We start from the raw sequence: 22,603 nt of genomic DNA, 5'->3' as shown, positions 1-22,603 counted from the left end.
TTCTCAGTTCAGAAGATTGCAATGTTGAATTTGCAGCAGCAGTAAGGCATTCAAATAGGACAGGGACTACACATGCCAGTCATCAGCCCACCACAGAGCTGGTAGCAGGTGACCTCAGGAATTGCAGATGCCTGGTCCAGCTTCTTACTCATCTTCATAAGAAGTCACTTGCAGACTATATGTCCTAGTCAGTAGAAATTTGACGTAAGCTCCAACATGCTTTGGTGCTCAAACTCTCCTGAGGCAGCTGCCAGCCTCTGTTTGCTGTTCAGATGTCAATAACTTTCAACATGTTGGCCTAATGTAAATCTCAAAATTCACATGTGAGAGAGGGGGCATTAGCTGAGATCATATCCTGCCACCACCTCTTGTAATGGAGTCAAGTGAGGTTAACTACGGATGCAGACTACCGTTGGGTCACTGCACTGTTTTGCTGCTTAGGATGCAACAGGTTCATTTACTTCTCCAATTCAAAGGACTCATATGAGGTCAATTACTCCCTCAGTTAATTATTCAGGGACAATGTGAAATTAAATATTATTCTATGTCCCACATTAAGGCTCAGGGGTTGTGAGTCCAAAGCTCAATTACTGTCCCAATTTGCTACTCAGGAAACACTGGTAAAAATTAATAGTTACATTCAGTTTAGCTGAAATGAACTATCACTAACCATCTTTACAGTGATCACATAAAGTCCCACAGAATTTTCTCACTGGACCTCCAGAGGTCATCTGTGGCCAGCGCCAAGTAGCTGGAGGTCAATGTCTGCCCTAGTTTATGGCTCAAGGTCAATGAATATCAATTGCTGACCCAATTCACTGAACCAGGACATCCAAATGTTAGTGATACCCAAGAAATATATGTAGAGCCAAAACAGGCACAATTGCTGCCCTATTTTCGTATGTAGACATACTGTTAAACCCACCTGCCCAAAACTTTATAATTAGGTCAACACAATTTAACTGTTGTTCCAGACTGCTGGTCAGATGCGACAGATATCAAACCACCTACTACCTATGCTGCCCAGGGATTATCTGAGGTCAACTACTGAGCCACAGTTTGGTAGTGGAGGTAAATGAATTTAGGTAAATGGAAATTTTCATGCTTGAAGATATATTCAGGTCAAATACTACCTCAGCCTTCTGCTGAGAATGGTGGAGCTCAAACACTGACAAATTCTGTGATCTGAGGTTCTCTCAAGTAACATACAGATACAGTTCTCCACACAGCTACCAGTAAAAGGCAGCTACTGTGACATACAGTTTCCTATTTGGGATTAACAGGTAACAGGTCCTGCCACATCTGTATGCAGAGCAGTTAGGTGCAGTCAAGCACAACTGCGATGTATTGAAGAAGGACCATGGAAATGGAAAGACTTTGTCTTTTTTGTATGAAGCAGTGACATGAGATTAAGTGCAGCCCGGGATTCATGCCCAGCATGAGCTCTCTCTTTCTACTCTCCTAAATACAATACACAGAAGAGCTCAAATATTACACAAATTTATCAGTCAGAGGTTTTTTCAGTTTAAGTGCTGCCCATGTTTTGTTGATCAGAAGTCACCAGAAGTAAACTACCATCCTCAGTTTGACACACTGTGGTCCTTTGCAGAAAACAACTCTCCTTTTTTGCCACTCAGAGGTTGTTTCAAGTCAGCCATAGCCCCAGTTTGTCTCAAGTCCACAGGTCCCAGGCCCAGCCACATGGTGTTAGCTCACATCACTGGGGAAATAGGTAAGTTGGGATCAAGAGCTGTTAGGAAGTCTGTCAAAAATTAAGTAAAATTACAGATAGACAACCAGCATGATTGGACAGAGTGTGCTCTTAGCAAGTTAATGTAGGATAACAAATTGAGATAAGTAGTTGATGCATCACCTTTTTGACAGGCACAGACAGGTTGGAAAACAAGTGGGCCAGTAGGAACATTAAGTGTGACAAAAGCAAATGCAAACTCCTGCACATGGGATGGACTAACTCCATGCAGCTGTACAGGCCAGAGGCCAGCTGGATGAGAAGCAGCTTTGCAGAAAAGGACCTGATGTTTTCAGTGAAAAACAGGATCTATGATTCTACATGTTTAGTGAACAGAAAAGTTAACTGGAGTTAACAGAGTTCCTTTGTGGTAAAAAGGGCACCAGGGCCCTCAGTGCACCAGCAAGCTCTGTGATCTCTTCCCCTCACTTGTAGCAGCTAAGCTGCATTTGCTGACACAGTGCAGCTGTAACCTGGGATCAGATAGCTGTGAAAAGAGCTGTGTGACAAAGGACCTTTTGGGGAACCCTTCTCTTGGGACCTGAGGCCCTCAAGCTTGCTTTTTGCCTGCAACTGCTCCATGCCTGGCTAGACCGTGACCTGCAGCCTCTACTTCATGGCCTGATGTCAGACCTGCCTCATCACTGCAGCATTGCCTGGCAATCAGAGCTATGGGCAGCAAGGAACACATTAACAGGCTGGATTGAAGCCAGCAGAGAATGTAGCCAGGGTCTTCGAGGAGCCCCACATCAAGAGGCGCAATGGACACAGCTTGAAACAAAGGGAATTACAATTAGATACATGGAAACCTTTTTTAAAGGAAACAAGCAAAAGTGATCAAATACTGGAACAGGTTACCAAGAAAAGTTGTGAAATCTCCTTTGCTGGAAAAAAAGCAAAATTTACCTGGGAAAGGGCATGAGCGACATGATCTAATTGTAACTGCTTTGTGTAGAGATTGGGACTAGATAAACTTCAGAGAACACTTACAAACTGAGCTAATCTATGTTTATATGAGTTGAGGACAGTCCTGTCATTTGCTCTACAGAGATCATCTGAAGTCAATGTGAGATGCAATTAGCTGTGCAAAGGTCATTCAAGGTCAGACAGCTCTCATTGCCTGACCGGGGTCATCTCAGGTCAACTTCAGATCCAATTATCTATGCAAGGAGTCATGTAGGGTCAATCACAACCCTTATTTACTGCCTAGCAGGTCATTTAAAGTTTAATTTAAATCCAGTGAATTTCACAGGCGTAATCTGAGGTCTACTTTAGTATCAATTCAAGGTGAAAGCAGGCCTCATATTTTGTCCAGGGGTCATCTGAGGTTAACTTGAGATGCAACCAGTTGACAAGAGGATCACTTGAGATCAGCAAAATCCTTGTGTGCTGCCTAGGAGTCATTTGAAGTAAACCTGAAATCCATTTAGCTGCCTAGAAGTCATTTCAGGCCAAATAGGTCTGCTTTTGCAACCTGGGGTCATCTGACATGAATATAAGAGCCACTTAGCTATTAAGGCCAGTCATCAGCCCCCACTTCCTTCCTAGAGGTCATTTGAAATCAACTTGAGATACAGTTAGAGGTTCTAAATGTCATCTAAGGTGAACATGAGATCCAAGTACCTGCTTGGAGTCATTTGAGGTTAAATGAGTCAATTAACCTTCCTGTGATCACTGGAGGTCACTCAGGAAGGTCATCTGAGGTCAATCCAAGGGCTAAATAATTGCCATAAGGTCATCTGAAGTCAACCTGAGAGCCAATTAACCTGTCTGGGGTGGGGTCATCTGACATCATCATGAGACCCAGGTATACACAAGGTGTTTTCTGAGGTCATCTAGGCTCTTGTTTGGAGCCCAGGATCATCTGAGGTCAACTTGACATCAAATTACCTCCACAGGGGTGCTTTAAGGTCAACACTGTTCTCATTTGGAGGAGGGGCAATCATTTAAGGTCAGCCTGAGATCTAATTAAGCAGCCAGAGTTCATCTGAGGTCAACCAGAGAGCCTGTTAGGGTTCATGTGAGGTCAGTGTAGCATTTGTTCAGTGCCCAGAGGTCATATAAGGTAAGCCTGAGACCCAATTAATTGCTTGGTTTGTCATTTGAGGTCAACCTGGCCCTCATTTGATGCCAAGGGGTCATTAGAGGTCAATCACAGTCCTTGTTTCCTGTCTGAGGTCATCTGAGTTCAAGCTGAGATGCAACTCTCACTGCAGGGTCATCTGAGCTCAACCCTCATGGTTGTGGCACAGGTCAGTTCAGGTAAACATGAGTTCTAATTACTTATGGGGGTCACTTGAGGTCCAACTGGCACTTGTTTGAGCCCCAGGGCTCATCTAAGGTCAACATGTTAGCAAATTAGCTAAAAGGAGTCTCCTGAGCACATGATATTCAATGATCTGCTTGGGATCATATGAGGTCAATACTGCTCTCATCTGATGTCTGGGGTCATTGAAGGTTAGCTTTACACCCAATAAATTACCCAAGGTTACCCTGGCCCTTGTTTTCATTTCACAAGTTATTTGAAGTCAAATTCAGAACCAATTATATCTAATTTGATACATAGAAGATATCCCAGATCCATTTTAGGCCTCTTCACCATTTTGTGGCCATATGCTGCCTCTATACTCAGCTAATGTTCCTCGCAGGCCAACCCCAGCCCTTTTGTGCTTCTCAGAGATTGAGAGTGGTCACAGTCAGCTCTTCTTCTATGCCTTATGACTATTTAATCTCAGCTACAGGCCTAATTCGAGGCGGTTGCCACAAGAGTTCAAATCTTTCCCTAGGGTGGGTAGAGGCTGGGATAATCTGTGGTCATCTTCTACTTTCATTTTGTCCAACAATCAGGTGAGCTCAGTCAGAGCCAACACTTTCACTTTGCTGCAGGTTCAGGTGAGGTCAGCTCCTGGTTTGATCTGGGGCAACCTATACAGCTTCAGTTTAATCTCAGCATTTACATTCTGCTTACTGGTCATCTCAGCTGAAATCCATTCGCTGTATTGTGGAAGATAGTTATACAAGGCTAGCTACTAACCCAAGCTGCTCCACAGAGGCTATCTGAAATTGAATATTCTCATTTCCTGGGTAGGATCTTATGGTCTGACCAAATTTCACGCTCCAGTGTATTATGAGGTTAAAGCTCAGTGTTGATTTAATGGAGTAGTTTGTCCTAGTTCATGTGACATGACAGTTTGCTGCTCAGACATTTTCAGAGGTCAGGTAATTCTTCAAATTTCATAGCAGGGGTCAACTGAGGAGAAGCATCTCTTTTTTTGTTATCAGGTGAGACACGTTTCTATTGAAACCAGGCCACCTGGGATGCATGGTACACACAAATGCTCTATGCTTTAGTAGAGCCTGCCTCACGCTACAGACCACAGAAACAAGACAACATTGGCAGTATCTCCACAGGAGGAGAGTTCAGTCAGGATAAACAGCAGGCGAGAGGCTCAGAAGTCAGAGACTGCTCTCTGCGTCTCAACCTCCCCTCCTCTTCCTCCTCCTCCTCCTCTTTCATCTCCTCTTCCATGCCACAGGTATGTTAGACTGCCTGCACAGTGTCAAAACCCAAATCATATTTGTTCAGTGACAACCTGAAAAATGGAAGGTTTTAGCCATCTACCTAAATCCCTGACACAAAGAACACAGCCAGACTTTCTTTAGGCAACAAAGTCACTGCTTTTCTGCAGGACTTTTCTGATTTTTCTTCTTTAATCTTCAGCACTTTATCACAGTTGAACATCAACATCTAAATGGACCCAGGTTATTTTAAAGCACTAGTTTATTTGCTCTTTCCCTGCAAACAGAACTAATGGCAGGTAGGCAAATGAACAGAGCATTGCAGCTGTTTACACACTCTTCAATATCAAAGAGGAAAATAGCTTTTGTTTGGTTTTAGTTTGAAATTTTTCTTCCCCAGCAATAGTTACCATAAATTAGAGGATCAAATTGTCTTCCAGAATAATTCAGGATATGACAAATACAGTAAAGAAAAGCTGAAAAGCAGTAACAGATCTTGCAAAAGGTCTAGCAACAAGAAAAGGGCTGACAACTCTGATGTGATCACAGTTGATGTGCAGGCCTGAGTCACTCCAGACATGCTTTTCTTTATTTCTGGGATCACTTTTTCAAGCAAAAAGTGACTGGCATCAACATCCTAAGAATGGAGAACAGATATAAAAGTAGCTGATATAAAATAACACATCTGACAAAGAAGTCAATGGAATGCCATTCATTTACATCAGCTCCTTGTTTACACTAGTGGCTGTACAGGCTTTTTATATCACAGATCTAGAATTAGAGTAAAAAATAAGATTGTCATATTAACGTGATGACATTTATTTTCTTAAATCTGCAACAGTGATTTGGTTTACTAACTACCAAGTTTTCTGAGAACTGAGCATACACCTCAACTAAAAAAAATCCAGAGTTTATTGAACATCTAATAAATTATGATCTAATAAGTAAATAAAACATCTCATAAAGTATCTACTTGCTGCTTCTGTAAAAAGAAATTTTTACTTATGGGACAGGTGTAGAAATATTCTTGCTGCAAGCATATTGACTACAAGAATAGAAACTAATACTACTACACCATTAAAACAAAATGAGACCTGGAAACCACATGACAAATACAGAATTAATACCTGTTTATTACCTTGAGATTAAAAATAAAAATAACTGCATTATTTTCTGTACGTTACTTTCACCTGTTTCCCTTAGTGCTTGGAAACATATTCTTTCATTCTACACCCATCAAGAACAGAAACATTTTGAAAATGTATTTTTATTCTTTTGAAAGAGTATGAAATAGATTGACAAAACCACAACAAATACAAATCCATTTCTAGAAAGTATAGATGTAATATCCCTTCTGTCTTTATTGCACTAACAATAAATGAATAACTCTGAATACACCACAACTATGAATAAAGGAAATGAAAAAAGCCTTCCTGAGAATGAGGTTGGCAATTTCTGAATATTTTTCATATGTTTAAGCTACATCTCCAATGCAGCAGCTGCCAGAAATACATTTTGCTTTGAGTAATCCCAACTGAATTCCTAGGTAAGCTTCTTTTAAGCTTATATTAAAATGTGAGTTTATAAATACTTTAGTTTCAAATTTTTTTTCAGAACTTTACTGCCTGGCTTATTTGAGCAAATTAAGCAGGACTATTTTCCTGAACCCACCAGAAGTATAAAATAAATTCCTGTATGTGCTTTTAAGCAAAAACATTGAAAGTAATAATCAGAAAACCCTCTGGTTGGACACGCAAGATTTCCTCTTCCACACTAGTTGTCAAGCAGCTAGAGAAAGAAGCCTGTCCTGCGTATCTCTCATTCCACATGCACCATGGTTTTAGTGTTGGGCTCATTGCTGTTCTCATTAAAGGCTGCTGGGATTTTTTCATGTGTTTTCAGTGGGCATGGACTTCAATCTGAGGTCAGTATTTAGACATCAAAAGACAATTTAAAGAATGTACAAAATTTGTAGTAGGAAAGACACCAAGGACTCAAAAGAAATAAAAATAACTTTTTCAAATTATTTTCATTATAATTTATTACTAAACTATGACAAAGTTGGGGGGGCAGGGAAGATCTTTAACCAAATACCCAGATTTATAGTTTAGTGAAATGTGAATCAGCCCTCCCCAAAAAATACAAAAAGAAAGGTGAGGCAAAATTAATTAACCTGCAGAATCACTGGAATTTTTCAACTTAGTGTCTCCATGCATGGAAAAATTAGTGCTAGGATGAAAGTATACAATGGAACAATTTCAAATGCCTCCTTTTCTTGTTTCATCACATTAATACTTCACACTGCGCAAAGTTCAATATCAAACATGTTCATATCAACTACATTTTAACACAGGTTAGTGTCTTGCAAGGATCCCCAATTTGAGGGGAAGGTAGCATGTACCTTGATGGGTACTAACAAGATGAAATAAGATAAATCTACACTGAGCTATATACTGTAAGAATTCTCACAAGTATTGTTATGAATGCAGAAGCCGCTCACTCCTGAAGGCTACAGGAGGGTTGTCAAGAAAGATCATCTGAAGTATGACTTGTGCATATCTTCAAAACTTAAAAGGAAACAAATGGTGCTCAGGCCCAGCCTGGTGTGGAGTTTATTTTTTGTGTCTAATGTTTATGTGTTCAGAATTTATGGCAATGATTGAGGAAAACAACACTATCAGGGCAGGACTTAAATTGTCTCTGGCTTTAAAGACATATTTATGTGTCATTTAACTTAATTTAATTTAAAGGCATACTAACAGTTAGAGATCCTTTAGAGAAAGTTCTGTCTTTAATGTATATATGTATGCATGCAAGCACATATCTCCCTAAAGCCAAATTTTAAGATGATGATCACTGGAAGCAGAACTACTACCTTACCAGCAAAGGGATCAAAATCCACCACCCTTCTGTAGATATGCAATTAAACAATTTCTTTCACAGACATGCTAAGCCTTCTGATAAATTGAATTGTTTCAAAAAAAAGCCAAAGGGAAGTACAATTTTTGCAAAATGAGTAGTATAATCTAATAGGGAGAAAGGTGGGGGGGGTCCACAAAAATAATCTTATAAAACTATTTTTAAAAAGATAAAAAGCAAGAAGAGTATCTTCAGGATGCTCTCAGGAACTGAAGGCATCTCTGCTGAACATAGTGTAGGTATTACTTCAATGCCATCATCAATATCATAATCTATATAAAAATTGGGAACACATAACTTCCAATTCCTATGTGTACCTAGACATTTTCTAAATGTACCAAATGAATGATAGATCATAACAAATAGCCCCTGTACACATTAAAATTTACTATCAGCTGTGGTGGAAATATGACTTTGTTTCTTATTCAAGTATAAAGTTTTCTGTTGACTTACATTTCAATATTAGGTATTCCTGCTCAATACAGAAGTACAAAGTTGCTCTAATGATAGATGTGATCTGTAAAACAACACTAGTTTTATTAGAGATATTTCTGCTGAGCACTTCATTTCAATCTTTATTCTACAAAAATCATATTGCATGTAACTGATTTTTGTGTTTTGCGAACTTCTACTGAAATAAGATTACCTCAATAGAAACAGATGCAGATGCTGCAAAAGCATACATATAATTGCACCACTGTTAGACAAAAGTCCTACATACAGCCTGACACTATCAACAAGGAGTCAAATACAAATGGAACATATTATTCTCTGTGACTCCTAAAATCCTGGTTGCCAATTACAATTTTAAAACATTCTGAAGCTAAATATTATAAAGAAAGGCAGGTCCTGGTTAAAAGTTGAATCACATTCAAGGTTATTCTTTATGTTTGTATTAAAGATCATAGATTTATCAAATTTCATCAACTCAAAATGAGAAAGGTCAATGATCCTTTGGGTCCAATAATCTAACCCTTCATTGTTCAACTTATTCCTGGTATGTGAAAAAAAATCAGGGTGAAACTCCCACATAATTTTTCAGTCTACCTGCTATATCAGTGACTATTGTTTAAACCACTGATTCATTACTCATATATTCTTGGTTTGCCTTTGCATCAAAATCAACAATAAAGAGAAAGCAGTATTTCTGCAATTTCCTGGAGAGCCTCCTATGCCCAGGGAAAAGTGAGCACGGGGCTGAGTGGTCTGTGTCTCTGGAAATGAATGATTTGCATGTGTGTATACATTCAGTTATTTACTAAAAAGAGCAGAGAGAGAAACATCAAATAACTCCCCCTTGAGAATATGCTTGTCACGGTCATTCTCCTAAGAAAGCACAGTTTGGAACCATAATACATTTTTTTGTTTCTTTTTACAAAAAAAAAAGGCACTGATGGGACAGTTCATCCAGCTAAGGGGTGACCAGCTCCTGGCAATTCACTGAACTGTACGAGAAAAACCAGCACAAGAGCACTGAAGGGGAGTAAATAAAGATAAATTTTTTTATTCCTTGCCTATAGGGTCTGTCAAGGGCCAACAGATGCTGCACTCAGACACCTGCATTTGTTAGTTTTGGACTGACCCATGGCAGTGGTAAGGGGCAGGTTTTTCAGCATGCAAACACATGGGCTCTGTTCACAGCCACTGCTTCACAGCCGCGTGTCATACTCCAAAGGCTCATCTGCATCGTCAGCTCCTCTGGTTCTTATCTCCATTTCTATTTCAAAGGCTGGACTGACCCTTTCCAGTGTGTAGTCAGTTCTTCTCAAATCTATGGCAAGAAAATAAATTCAACGATGCAGCCAAGTAAATGTTTGAAAAGCATGTACACCCCAGGCAGTGTCCAACCCAGTGACTGGTGGCAGTCTGTTAGCTGTTTCCAGGAGGAAGAAAATCTGCAGCATAGCAAATCATAGCCAGGGGGATGAGAGCCCTGGGGGGACCCAAAATGGTGTGAGCTGATATGAATGAACCCTCCCTGATAGTATTCATTCAGCTGATTTTCCCCTCTATTATCTCTAGCTGCCACAGACACAAATAATCAAAACCAGTAACACTGCAGTTTCTGTTTCAGAATCAAACAGCAGTTATTACTCCATGTAGGCACTGAAAGGAAGGAGCTTTCCCCCAGAAAAAAAAATAGATGGATGAAAATTCATCCAGAATAGCAATCTATTTTGGCTTTGAGTCTTTTAAATCTGCCCCACATCAAACAGAAGCACACTCTATCAAATCTAACATGAACAACAGGCAATCCAACTAAGCAGAATAAGGGCTGCAGTGTATAGGACCCTATCCCAGGGCCAGGAAACCTCCACTGAGTTTTTCCCCAGCTAATGCATTGCTAATTTTTAGATTGTTACTCTTTCTCATTCTAAAAATTATTGCTGATGTTATCTGTAGTGGTGACACTGGAAAAATGAGCTACCGTTTTGCAAAGCAAGGAAACAATTTAGTTGGCAGAAGTTTTCCTGCTGAATGCTAACATCAGGTTGATAGGCTCCAACACTTAAACAGTTGCTGGTCAAAAGAGCAATATTCTCATATCTGCCTTTGCACAGAGTGTGCCTGCTATAGTCTTTCAGCTCAATAGAATTTCAGTTCTTGTCTTTATAGCACACCTAGGCCTTTACTTCCTTGCACTTAAAAAGTTATACAAAGATAAAAAATTAATCTTTACTTTGCATACCAGGAAGTTTCAGCCTCCTGCAGCAAGAGTTACAACGATGCTTTGTGATGAAGTTTCTTATTGCACCTTCTCCTAGGTTTGCTGGTCCGAATACCATCTTTCCAGATCTAGAAGAAATATTATTAAATAATCAATGAACTCAAAATAAACCAATTGCAGGGGAAGGAGATGACAATGTTTTCCAATTTTTAATCAGAGATACGTTAGGCCTTCACATAAAGACAATCAAAGCTTAGTGTACATCACAAGTTTCTTAGCTCTGGGACAAGAATATTGCCAATTCTGGTAAAGTATTAGCCTACATATACCCCACACTATTTTTCCTTCCTGCTGCATCTCAGAGATGCTCTAAAGGGAGACAGGACAGACCCAGCAGTTCCTACTAAAAAGCTCAAAGGAAATTTGGGCACAGTGACTTTTAGACAACATACGCCAGAATCTGAGTGGCTTTGTTGCAGCCACTGCTCATTCTCATCAAGCAAATGATTTGGTTCTGGTTTTGATAGTACATACCTGGGAACAAACCAGAGCTAGCAAGGACTTACTTCTACCTTATTATGAATAGAAAGCCAAAAGCAAGCAGAGCTCTAGTTACATCAATATGCAGCACAGAAAAAAAAACCCACAGTATACTGTTGACAGGCAAGAGTTTAAAATTTATTGGCTTCTTCCTATGCTCATTTCCATGTGTCTGCACTCTGGCCAATTCAGCAACATTACTAGGTGATCCATTTGTGGAAGTGTATTGCACACTCTGAGTGAAGCTGACACAATTACAAACAGAAGCAAGCTATATCCACACATGTATTAGAAGTACCACATAATTATAACAGATTATTAATGTAGTCTGAAAGATCAGTGTTCATTAATTTTAATATTGCTCCACCATTATTCTCAAGAATTTAATTGACATTCTAGACATCACGGAACACAGCACACAAGAAACACTTCCAAAGAAACTTTATGAATGCTAGTATTTTATTTTAATGATATGCAGAGTGGAAACAACACATTTTAGAATCTGAAATCAATTACAGTTCTGAGAAGCTATAGAAAAAGATTTCAACTCTCTCAAATCCATCCATAATCCACACTAACAAAATATATTCTCTCTAAAGAAAGCAGTTTTCAAATATGACACTCTCCCTTTTCACACAGAAGAAAAGCAATGATTAGCTAAAACTACTATAGAAAGCTTAGTATCTCTCTAATTTCTGGCAGATACTAAAGACTATCTGTCTCCTGGATCATCTGAAGGACTTGTCTAATCAGCCTTTAATGCAAATTAATACATCAGTCAACGCAAGACATGAAATATTATTTAAGTGCCATACATAGACTTTAAACAACATGATGCTATATAGCCATTTCTATCCCTTAGTATAATCTGGTAAAATGCCAGTAAGAATAGAACATATCTAAGTATTTGCTTGGGCAGGCCTCGGAAATTGAGAAGACTTCACTAACTCCAAGGCTACAGAACCACTCTGATACTTCCTCTGATCTGTTATTCCATGCAAAGTGCAGCAAACAGCACAAGACAGACTGATAATTTTCTCACGCTGTTGTGAGATAAACAGGGATACTGTCTGCAACACATATGAAGTAATCTTTCCTCTCTAGCCAGCAAAGGTTCAAGAGGAATACTGCATTTAAATTTGGAAAACTGCTTCAAGAAATATGGGGCTAAATTGGTAAAATATCAAGAATGACCAGCAGTCTAGATATCATGACATACATGAAGAGATTAGGGGGTAGCCTAAAAAGAAAAAAAAGAAATTGAAGGAGAAAATGATGACTGTCTTTGAGCTTGTTGAAATTTTTTTCTCTATGTCAACAGCAGAGAGGACCAGAAAGAAATGTATCCAGAAGGAAATCAGGAAAAATCTTTCAGACAGTAATGATAGCAAATTATTGAAAACAGATGCTCTGGGAAGTTTTTAAGTCATCCTTGGAAGACCTTAAGATTTGTCTGCACTAGACATGTAAAGCCAGGAATAACCTGGTGCAGAAGAAGAACCAGCTGAACTCTTCTAACCCTACAAATGTTTTATAAACAAGGTCACTCTCCTGGTTATTCAAGGTCTGATTTTGTTTCCAAGGGGACAAAAATACAGAGCCCAGCTTTCCTATTTCCGAAGCAGCTGCATTAATGTGAGCTAATGGGCTTTAAAAAGCAAAACATGTTTCTCCTTTTGTTCAGAACCTTACCTAATAGTTATGCTCCATAAAAGCCTACCGGATTGTATCAGACTGGTCCTGGCTGGCAGGCAGTTAACACAGACTGCTGATGCAGAGTGCTTCTTAATAGTCCAGAGCTACAAATGCTCAAAGCAGACAATAAGACATTTACAGGGCTTTACTGATGGAAGGTAAAGGACTGTGGGGGGCTTCATGGCAAGTAGCACCTTCCCAGGGAGGTACCCAAGTCACTTATTCAGTATGTTTTTGTAGATTTAGTTTCCAGTCCACTTGTTTCTGTTGTGCAGGTTTCTACAGTGGAGGTTCAGTTCATGCAGATGTTTTGTCTACTGGCAGCAATGCAGCTGTAAATTGTTTGGCTGGAAGTGCACAGCTTGGTAAAATTCAATAGGTCTGTTCTTCAAAACACATCATAATGAGTAGCTTCAGAGAACACAGTCTCCACTCGTCTCTAAAACCTTCAGCCCATCACTGTCTGCTTGAGAGCTTTCAAAAGGGAGAGTAAGAGACCTAGCACCTCTGACTCCTCCTTTTCACGTTTGTATTGAGATTTTTGATTGCCAGCACCCTTTTTCTCACCTCTCTCAGCAGGCCCAATGCATCAGTTCCTTCCAATTTGAGATTCAGCCCGCTATTTTCCTCATCTCTGAATCTGCTCTACAGACACACTGCACCTAAAGTCTGTGAAAGCTTTACCCGTGTGGACTTTCTTGTGGATTTGGCAAGTAGTACATGCTAAAAAGAGCATCCAGAGTACTGCTTATGAGACAACCCTTCCCAACATTTAGGCAGTACAGGAATCTGCAGGGACTCCTGTGTCACGACCTTACTGCTGTGCCTTGATTACTTCTGCTTTTAAAGGAAATGTTTCTATGAACATTATACTGTTGTGGTTTAACCCCAGCCAGCAACTAAGCACCACGCAGCTGCTCACTCACTCCCCCCCCACCCAGTGGGATGGGGGAGAAAATCAGGAAAAGAAGTAAAACTCATGGGTTGAGATAAGAACAGTTTAATAGAACAGAGAAGAAGAAACTAATAATGATAATAGTAACACTAATAAAATGACAATAGTAGTAATAAAAGGACTGGAATATGCAAGTGATGCACAATGCAATTGCTCACCATCCGCCGACCGACACCCAGTCAGTCCCCCAGCGGCAATTCCCCGCCCCCACTCTCCCCAGTTCCTATACTAGATGTGACATCACATGGTATGGAATACCCCTTTGGCCAGTTTGGGTCAGGTGCCCTGGCTGTGTCCTGTGCCAACTTCTTGTGCCCCTCCAGCTTTCTCGCTGGCTGGGCATGAGAAGCTGAAAGATCCTTGACTTTAGACTAAACACTACTGAGCAACAACTGAAAACATCAGTGTTATCAACATTCTTCTCATACTGAACTCAAAACATAGCACTGTACCAGCTACTAGGAAGACAATTAACTCTATCCCAGCTGCAACTAGGACATATACCCACATCATTTTATCACTTCACATCCTATGCAGTGCACATGGCCAGATATTCAATTGATGTTAAATATCCATAAACTTACACTGATTTACATCATCTCAGTATCTGTCTGAGATGTCACAGTATCAGGCATACTTTCCAAACAGAACTGTTATTTTTGTCTTGGTACTGTATCTAAAACCAAGACACAATGCACTATCACAGAGCTAGACGTCACATTTTGCCATTACAAAGTGCATTTCAAGACAGCATGCAGGATGCATGAAAGAAAAGACTCATTACAAGATATTGACATGAGCAACTAAATCAATGGAATTAAAGAAGCAAAACATAAATAATTTAACTATAAGGAGTGCTAAAATTTGAATCAGCCCTGTCAGTCAGATGCCATCTATTGTCTTCCAGGCTTCTAAGACAACATGAGCTCAAAGCAACTTTCAAGGCAGTGCACAGGTTTTGATTAAGTATCTTATTAAGTATCTCACCTACAAATGAAAACTTAAAACAGATCTTGCTCCTGCCAGAAATGTTTCTCTTGTGAGCAAATGAAGGTTAGAGCAAAGAAGGTTGGAGCAAAGACAGTACTTTTACATTGTTATTATTATTACTAATTTAGAAAGTGTTTCTTGGAACTGGATATCTGCTAGCTGCTTACAGAATCCATTCACAGTTTCACTGCTTTATTCCTTTAGACCCCTGAATCAAAACAATGTACTTTCACAACTTGCTATTCTGAAGATTTCCCTGAACATAAGAAAATCAAGCTGGTTTTGATTAATTAATCAACACTTGCTCTTTAACTAGGATTTGGCTGTTTTGCAGATGATAAAAAAAAAACAACAAAAAGTTCTGAAAATAAGATCTGTGTGATCAAATTTTAGTACACATGACAAAATTATTTTATAACAAAAATAATCCAGAGGGATACTAATAAACATACATTTCAAGATAATGTAGATAAATACTACTCCTATTTTAAAGAGGATAAGCTGAGTTGCCATGTGAAGTACTGTGGTCAATGACTGGCCACACTCTTCAGTAATAACTATTACAGTTTATGCTACCACTGATATAAAAAAATCCACTTGAACAGTAGAAAACCAGACTTTTATACATCTGTAACAATACCTTAAAAATGTTTGCTAAAATCTAGTGAACTACTACATGATTTGACCTCTCTGTCTCTCTATCCTAAGCTATCCTTGTGCTTCTGTCACAGTCCTATGACCTACTTAGGGCAAAGGTTTTTCACTGTGAGGTGCTCAGCATAGTTTTGATGTTGCTTCCAAAATAAATATTATATGGCCAATACACCTACATTCACATTTAAACAATCTTGCAACATTAATACATTTATTACTAATCTTATTAATGAAATATTAATAAAAGTCCCACAACTAAGAGCCTGCTTGTTCTGAGTTCTAGGCGAGTCATCTGATATTTCTATAGTTAATTGCCCTTTGTAATTAAATCAGACTATTCATACTTATATCTTCCTTCTTTTCAAACATGAGACACCCCTTCCATCAGATGACATGAGCTGAGCAAGAGGAAGCCAACCTGAGCACAAGACAGTGGAGGTGCAGGAATGCCAGGCCACAGCTGGAAAGATGTGTGGGTTTAGGAAGACTCTCCAGAGAAGAGGACCCTGCAGGGCAGCAACCATCAACACCACTGCTTCTCCTCCCCCTACAGCAAATACCAGCTAGCAGCAAGGTCACAGGATGGCAGAATGGCTGTGGCTCTGATTCTGAAATGTGACGATATGAAGGCAGACTGCTAATTCTATGTAGTCTCTTTAGTTTTAGTAACTTTCCGCACATGATTCACCATCTCCCTATCATGGGTCTGAGACTGTAAGGTGCAGCATGCTTAAAGCAACACTAGGACCTATCGGAAAGATCAGAGATCCAGAGGCCCTCTCCTCATCCTCTTAAGCTATTGTGGCCCCATATACTCCATGAAACAGTGCCCCACCATGTAAGGGAAACCGGACTGACACATTTAAGTTACTGATGACCTCCATCAGTACAAATTTGTGAAGAGACTTACAGGGTCTTCTGTCTCCAATTCCTGCTCTCCCTGCATAGCCCTGGAAAACTCCTGTGCTCCCAGCACAGCCACACAGACTCCCCACCTTTCATACACCTATCACCACATGTTGGGAGCTGGGACACTTACAGCCCCCCAAATCCACAGTCCTCCAAAGAAAAGCTGAGTATGTAGTTTTTCCATTGCCATCATACCTTCATTTAACCCAGAACACCATGTGAAAAAATAATTAAATCTCTCACACGAAACATAAAAAACACCCTAAATATACAGACTGTTGGCAGAACATATGAAGTGAACGACAATTTTATCAGAAAGAAACCTACTTTTTGTCTTCAGGTTTAATCACAGATGGATCTGTAAGGTTTTCCCCAACACCTACAACAAAATCAACAGTGTGTGTTACAAAGGAAGGTAGTCATGATTTCATAATCTGGCACTTAACAAAAATGTAATTATCCTTTTTTTTTTTTGTAGATTATAAAGTGTCATAGTTAAAATGTGAGTTAAAAAGAAAATTCTATGAGTATAAAAATCGGTTAAGTATTGGCAAACATATAGAGTTCTTATTACAGTCCTGACAGCAGCTGCTTTGAGGTTTATTTATATTTAGATGGAAGGTTTACACAAATGCACTAAATATTACGCTGAAGCTCAACTAACTAAGCAAAATGTGACCAACTGTAAGACTGCTATTTAAGTTGGAGTAAAGGTATTAATCAGATGTGGATCTTACTGATATCAATAGATCTACTCTCAGATGCAGATTTCCTTCAAGGTAACAAACACAACAAGCCACAACTTTGCAATTTGCAAATGCTTGGGTCTGTTATCTCTTTTTTCTTCTGAATGGCCATGGAAGTGTATTAAATAAATAATCTCATTATGATACCTGAATGGTGACACCTGTGTTGCAGTTTTCCCCAAACTGATGATGTACTACCATTTTACCAAAATGTTCTTTTCTTATATCTGAGGAAATCATTATGCTTTTACACTAATGAAAAAAGTCTATGATCATATGATATGCAATTATCTTTATTTCAATAGGCCACTGATGGTACGTTTATATTCTGCAATGAAAACCAGTAAAGATTATGGAAGTAGCATATTGTGACTGAAATACCCCCAAATTGTAACACTCTTCAATAAGGGTCATTTCAGTTGATGTAAATTAGACAAAAAGTGGTGTATATGTATGTTGAGATGGCCCTGTTATTATATAGTAAATTGTGATATAGATTAATTCTATTAGAACTCCAAGGGGAACAGCCCTTGCACTGTTCCTAAACTCCAGATTAGAGAACTACGATATATACACAAGGCCAAAACCAGAGCAGATTTCAGTTTGTTTGAGACAGAAACTGAAGCTCCAGTCTTGATAAGATTTACATAGATGTTTAAATTCTCTGTGTTTGAGCCAACACAGTTGGTCTGGAACTGTCGAGACTTGTATAATAAACCCAAGCCAACTTCAGACAAATTCTAGTAGGCTATGGTGAGGAATACACACCTACTCTTTCTGTATTTTTTTTCATGTGCAGCTAAAACCAAATGAAGGCAAGGATGGAATTATAGGTTTATTTTGCATAATAAGCATGTCTTTTTGTAATTCACAGCTTCTGGATGCTGTAAAATGTAAATACATTAAGTCCCTGCCTACCCATACACATTTCCCTTGACAGAAATGACAAACAATTGTGTTTATACTGTTTGATGGGTGATGTTGATCTTCTGAACATTGTCAACTGTTTTATCTCTTTAAAATATGCCATGTTCCCACTTACACATGTACAGTAAAGTGATCACATGCTCTTTGAAGGAGTCACCAGACTTTGTGAGTAGCATTCAGGCTTGTAGCTTATGTAAACTGCTTACAGATTTATTAATATGAAAAAATAAAAAAAATAGATAGTAGTTTGCACTCTTCTGACAGATACAGACATACATTAAGTGTGCATATATACATGGGTACGCTTGAGTCTCTGTATTATTCATATATCTTAACAAAAATAAAAATACCTTAACTGTGGAGTGTTTTTTGGAGATGGCTGAAATGTTCCTGCACAGTTTATCTACCTGCTCTTTTGCCCATTCAGTCCAGATGTATTTGAAATCAAATTGTTTTCCCATTACACCTACATTAATCTAGAGTGTTTCTGTGGATACTCATTTATCAGTGCCACACAACAGATATCCAAGGGTTTCTTGAGCTTTGACAGTATGTAAATGAGAACAGAATTTGATCCATTCCTCAGTATTAAATTCTCCTTTGAGACAATTGCTTATCATTGGGTTTCAAATAGTGATAGCATGCTAGCAGTTACCTTGCAAATCCAGGACAAGGAGTTCCCCACGGGTGTACACGTAGGTCCAGTGAGAGAAGGCCAGCATCAGTTCTTCCAGCAAGCTATTGGGAGTAATCTCATCTCCGTTGTTGTTGTTGTATTTCCGAAACTCACCAGTCATGTACTTCTCAATGGTCAGCCACTGGTTCGCTGAATGGCAGTAGATGAGGAAAACTTCCAAGAACCTGTAGATACAAATGCTGCCTATCAGGAGCTGGCAGGGTAATGAACATCCTCACAGTCAGCACATGACATGATGCAAAACAAATATATCAAAAAGGAGGCCATGACTTCCCTAGCTGGAGCATTTTGAACAGCAGGAGGTACCAAATGGTAGATAGCACAAAGGATTTCTCAGTTTGATTACTCTCAAAACAAAGCACATGACCAGAAAGTACAGTTTATGGACAAACAACATAACCTGATTTACACCAGCCCACTGTAAATAAGCTATATCAAATTGTCTTATGTTAATTGTATAAAAGGGAATTCTTGCTTAAGTCTAAGGAACAGCTTTATGAAGAAGCTTATTTTGCCATCACATGTAGCTATTAAGACAAAGTGCAAAGCTCCCTACCTTTCCTCTTGAAAAGTTGATTAACTATCATTAGACTGTCTAAGCAGCAGCTATTTCAACCCGCTATGGAAAAGGAGGTTGCACTAGACCTCGGACACAGCTGAAAAGAGAAACCTTTGACACCTAATACTTGAAAGACAGTGATTTTACCTTGGAGTATAGGGAATAGTATGAGGCTTCACTTGATTGAAGGTATAGATTAACTTCTGGGCAGCCCTTTGCTGTTGGATCTCCTGAAGAAAATAACGTTATAAACATCACTTTCTTCTTCATGAGGAAAGGTGCCATGAATTACTCAAAACGAACACCTGACTGTATACTGTTTACAAATGGGAGATATATCTTCCTCAAAACCTTTTTCCTTTCCAAAAGATAACATCAAATTGCATGTCAACAATGCTGAAGACATTCACATGCAAGCAGTATAACACTTAAGGCACATCAGGCTAGACCAGTCAGTGTACCTTCAGATCTGAACTCACCCTCAGGCAGAGGTGTAACACTGTGCCATCATGAAAGATCTTTTGCCAAGTCTGAACCACCTCTGGCAGAAAAGACTTCACAATAAATACTTGTCCCAGCTTTAATACATCATTCTCAGACCAAGTACAAATGACCTTCATGGCCCTCCGCAGACCCCCATCCATCTCCTCCCGTGACAGGACTTGGATCATTGCAGCCATACCACGCTGGGACCAGGAAGACATGCTTTTATCAAGGTTCATAGGTGAACTTTCTTCTAGCCGATAAACCGTAACTTCCTCTCCAGCTTAAATAAAAGGAAGTTTTGTTAGCAGAAGCCACACGTTGCAGAAACAGGAGCGAACTGCATTTTGATTTGGTGACTTAAAATAACATACGACTTTACACACCTTTGTAAGCCACACTTTAAAAGAGAGCTTTTTTGTCATTACTGTTCATCTGTGTGAAAACTTCACCAGCCTAAACTTACACGACTTACTACATACATTCTGCTTCAGATCTACTGTGATAACGTAAGTACTCCAAATAGCTTATATTAAGCCTCTAAAGAGAGATAAATTTAAGACCTCCTGGACACTTCCACACAAGCAAAGCTCATTGACTTATATAGACCAGAATATCAATCTCACTTGCCACAGTTTTTTAAGTACTTAAAGATGGTTGAGCTTTAAAAGTATGTATTTTTCAAGGGTTACCATTTTATCTCCAGTGTACGAGTTTTAAACGCCCTGAGTGTGGCTCCCCTGTTTATGCACTGATGCAGAAGGGGAATTTTTAGTAAGATTGGCTTTAAGTTAATCAAGATCCATGGAACACTCACAGTATTTTCCTTGTAACTATGCTTAACAAACAAACAAACAAACAAACAAAACCCCCACCAAATAAACATGGCAAACAAACACACACAGCTTGTAATAGTTATCGACTACAAAATTAAAGGGCTGGAGAGTGCCACCCTTAGACGCAAATAGCTGAGTTGTTTTAAAAGTGGTAACTTGGCTACGATGAGACAGGGAAATTAGACTGAAAAGGACATGACTTTCCTTGGAGAAAGGAATCCTAGGAGAACAAGCTAAAGCAGATTAACAGGAAGTTTACAGTTTTGGTGTTTTAAACTAAGATTTGTCTTTTTCCTAGAAATTCCAATGTTATTTGTACTGCACAAAATCTCATATGTTCTGCTCTTGCTAATAACAGTTTTCTGAAAGCAGAACAAACCTAGTGAGCTTTAACTCAGTCACACTCTGTTTCCCTATGTAGTCGTAACAGAATTCCTCTCTTGCAGCGTAAGCAAGATGCCTTTCTGTTGCCATCATTTGTAAACTAACAGAAAAGTGGACTGATTTTTTCAACCTGGCTTTCCTTCTTGCAACTCACATTATTGCAAAGTTAATTCATAAGAAATAGGTTTTCACTGGCAAGTGTGATGAGGTAACTACATCCAAAAAATGACAAAGAATGGCATAAGGAAGGACAAACTGGATTCAGAGGAGTAGATTATGTCCCTGCTCCCAACCCTACCTTCACCAGTTAGCACAAATGTAGATACTGTCGAACGCCACAATCTGCACACATTTTAATTTAAAATAAAGCAATGGAAAAGCCAGTGTCTTACATAGAAGACAGACACTTGAATAAAGATACTATAACTAGACGCTTTTTTTAATCTTACATTAAATCTTCATTTTATTATCTTTTGACAATTTAATACCTAGAAAGGTGTCTCCTGGGAGCTTCAAAGATTAGAATGTTCAATATGCTTATAGCTATATTAATTATCTGCAGCAATCTGGTCCCAAGAAATCCTATGATGCTGCAAGTATCAGCAATTAGTTGCTGTGAGACAAAATATTCTGCCCATTGAAAAGAAGGCACCTAGATCTCATGTGTCTAGAGGCAGAGCTTCTGCTGCTGTAAGCCAATACTGCAGACTAATTTCACAACTCTTCCAAACAATTTATTTATTATTCTCTACCACTCTTCAGTTATAGCACAGTTCTTTTTCCTTACTATACTACAAGTTTTCTGTACCAGGTACAGGAATAGTGCTCTTTCAACCAACACTTGGTTTTTTTCTGGATGGGATATCCTATACATATATATACATGAGAGAGAGAGAGAGAGAGAGGGACGGAGGGAGGGAGGCAGGGGGAGGGAGAGGGAGAGAGAGAACGTGCAGGTATTAAGGTTAAGGGCTATCCTAATGATAGGTATAGAGAAGATGGAGTTAGGCTCACCACTTTGGTTGACAGTAATCACATAAATACCAACAGATAAAAGCTACAGCAAAGGAACCCCAAACAAATACTGCAAAAAATACTAGGTCCACAATAAAGTCAGTCAAACACTGGAAGAGGTTGTCCAGTGAAGCTGAGGAATCTCCATTTATAGACATATTCAAAATGCAATTGGACAGGCCCTCAGCAGCCTGATCTGACTTGGCCACAGAAGGATTTTCACCAGCTGACCTCCAAAAGCTCCTAAACTACTGCATGACTACAATTCTATCCTGGTTCTTCTCTTTTAGAAAAGAAGAATTGCTGAAATTAATCCAAGGAAATTTCTCAAACACAGCCTTTAAAAAGATAATGCACC

At 39.2% G+C, this 22,603-nt stretch overlaps 1 protein-coding gene across 1 annotated transcript in view; it reads right to left on the bottom strand.

The window, feature by feature from the left end:
• Window positions 1-9,618: 9,618 nt before the first annotated feature.
• The window catches only part of TRPM6 (transient receptor potential cation channel, subfamily M, member 6), an 88,221-nt gene continuing 75,236 nt past the window's right edge, over window positions 9,619-22,603 (bottom strand). The window contains exons 35-40 of the mRNA XM_010568728.1: window positions 20,008-20,294; window positions 19,676-19,758; window positions 18,928-19,133; window positions 16,927-16,978; window positions 10,878-10,984; window positions 9,619-9,959 (exon numbers count right to left, since the gene is read on the bottom strand). Of these exons, the coding sequence (XP_010567030.1) occupies window positions 9,838-9,959; window positions 10,878-10,984; window positions 16,927-16,978; window positions 18,928-19,133; window positions 19,676-19,758; window positions 20,008-20,294 (857 nt within the window). The 3' untranslated portion in view covers window positions 9,619-9,837. The remainder of the gene's footprint in view (window positions 9,960-10,877; window positions 10,985-16,926; window positions 16,979-18,927; window positions 19,134-19,675; window positions 19,759-20,007; window positions 20,295-22,603) is intronic.

This window comes from Haliaeetus leucocephalus, unplaced genomic scaffold (genome assembly GCF_000737465.1).
Source record: "Haliaeetus leucocephalus isolate CR32 unplaced genomic scaffold, Haliaeetus_leucocephalus-4.0 Scaffold251, whole genome shotgun sequence".
Taxonomy (NCBI): Eukaryota; Metazoa; Chordata; class Aves; order Accipitriformes; family Accipitridae; genus Haliaeetus; species Haliaeetus leucocephalus.
Note: the sequence above shows the minus strand (reverse complement) of the source record. Positions and strands in the feature narration are given on the sequence as shown.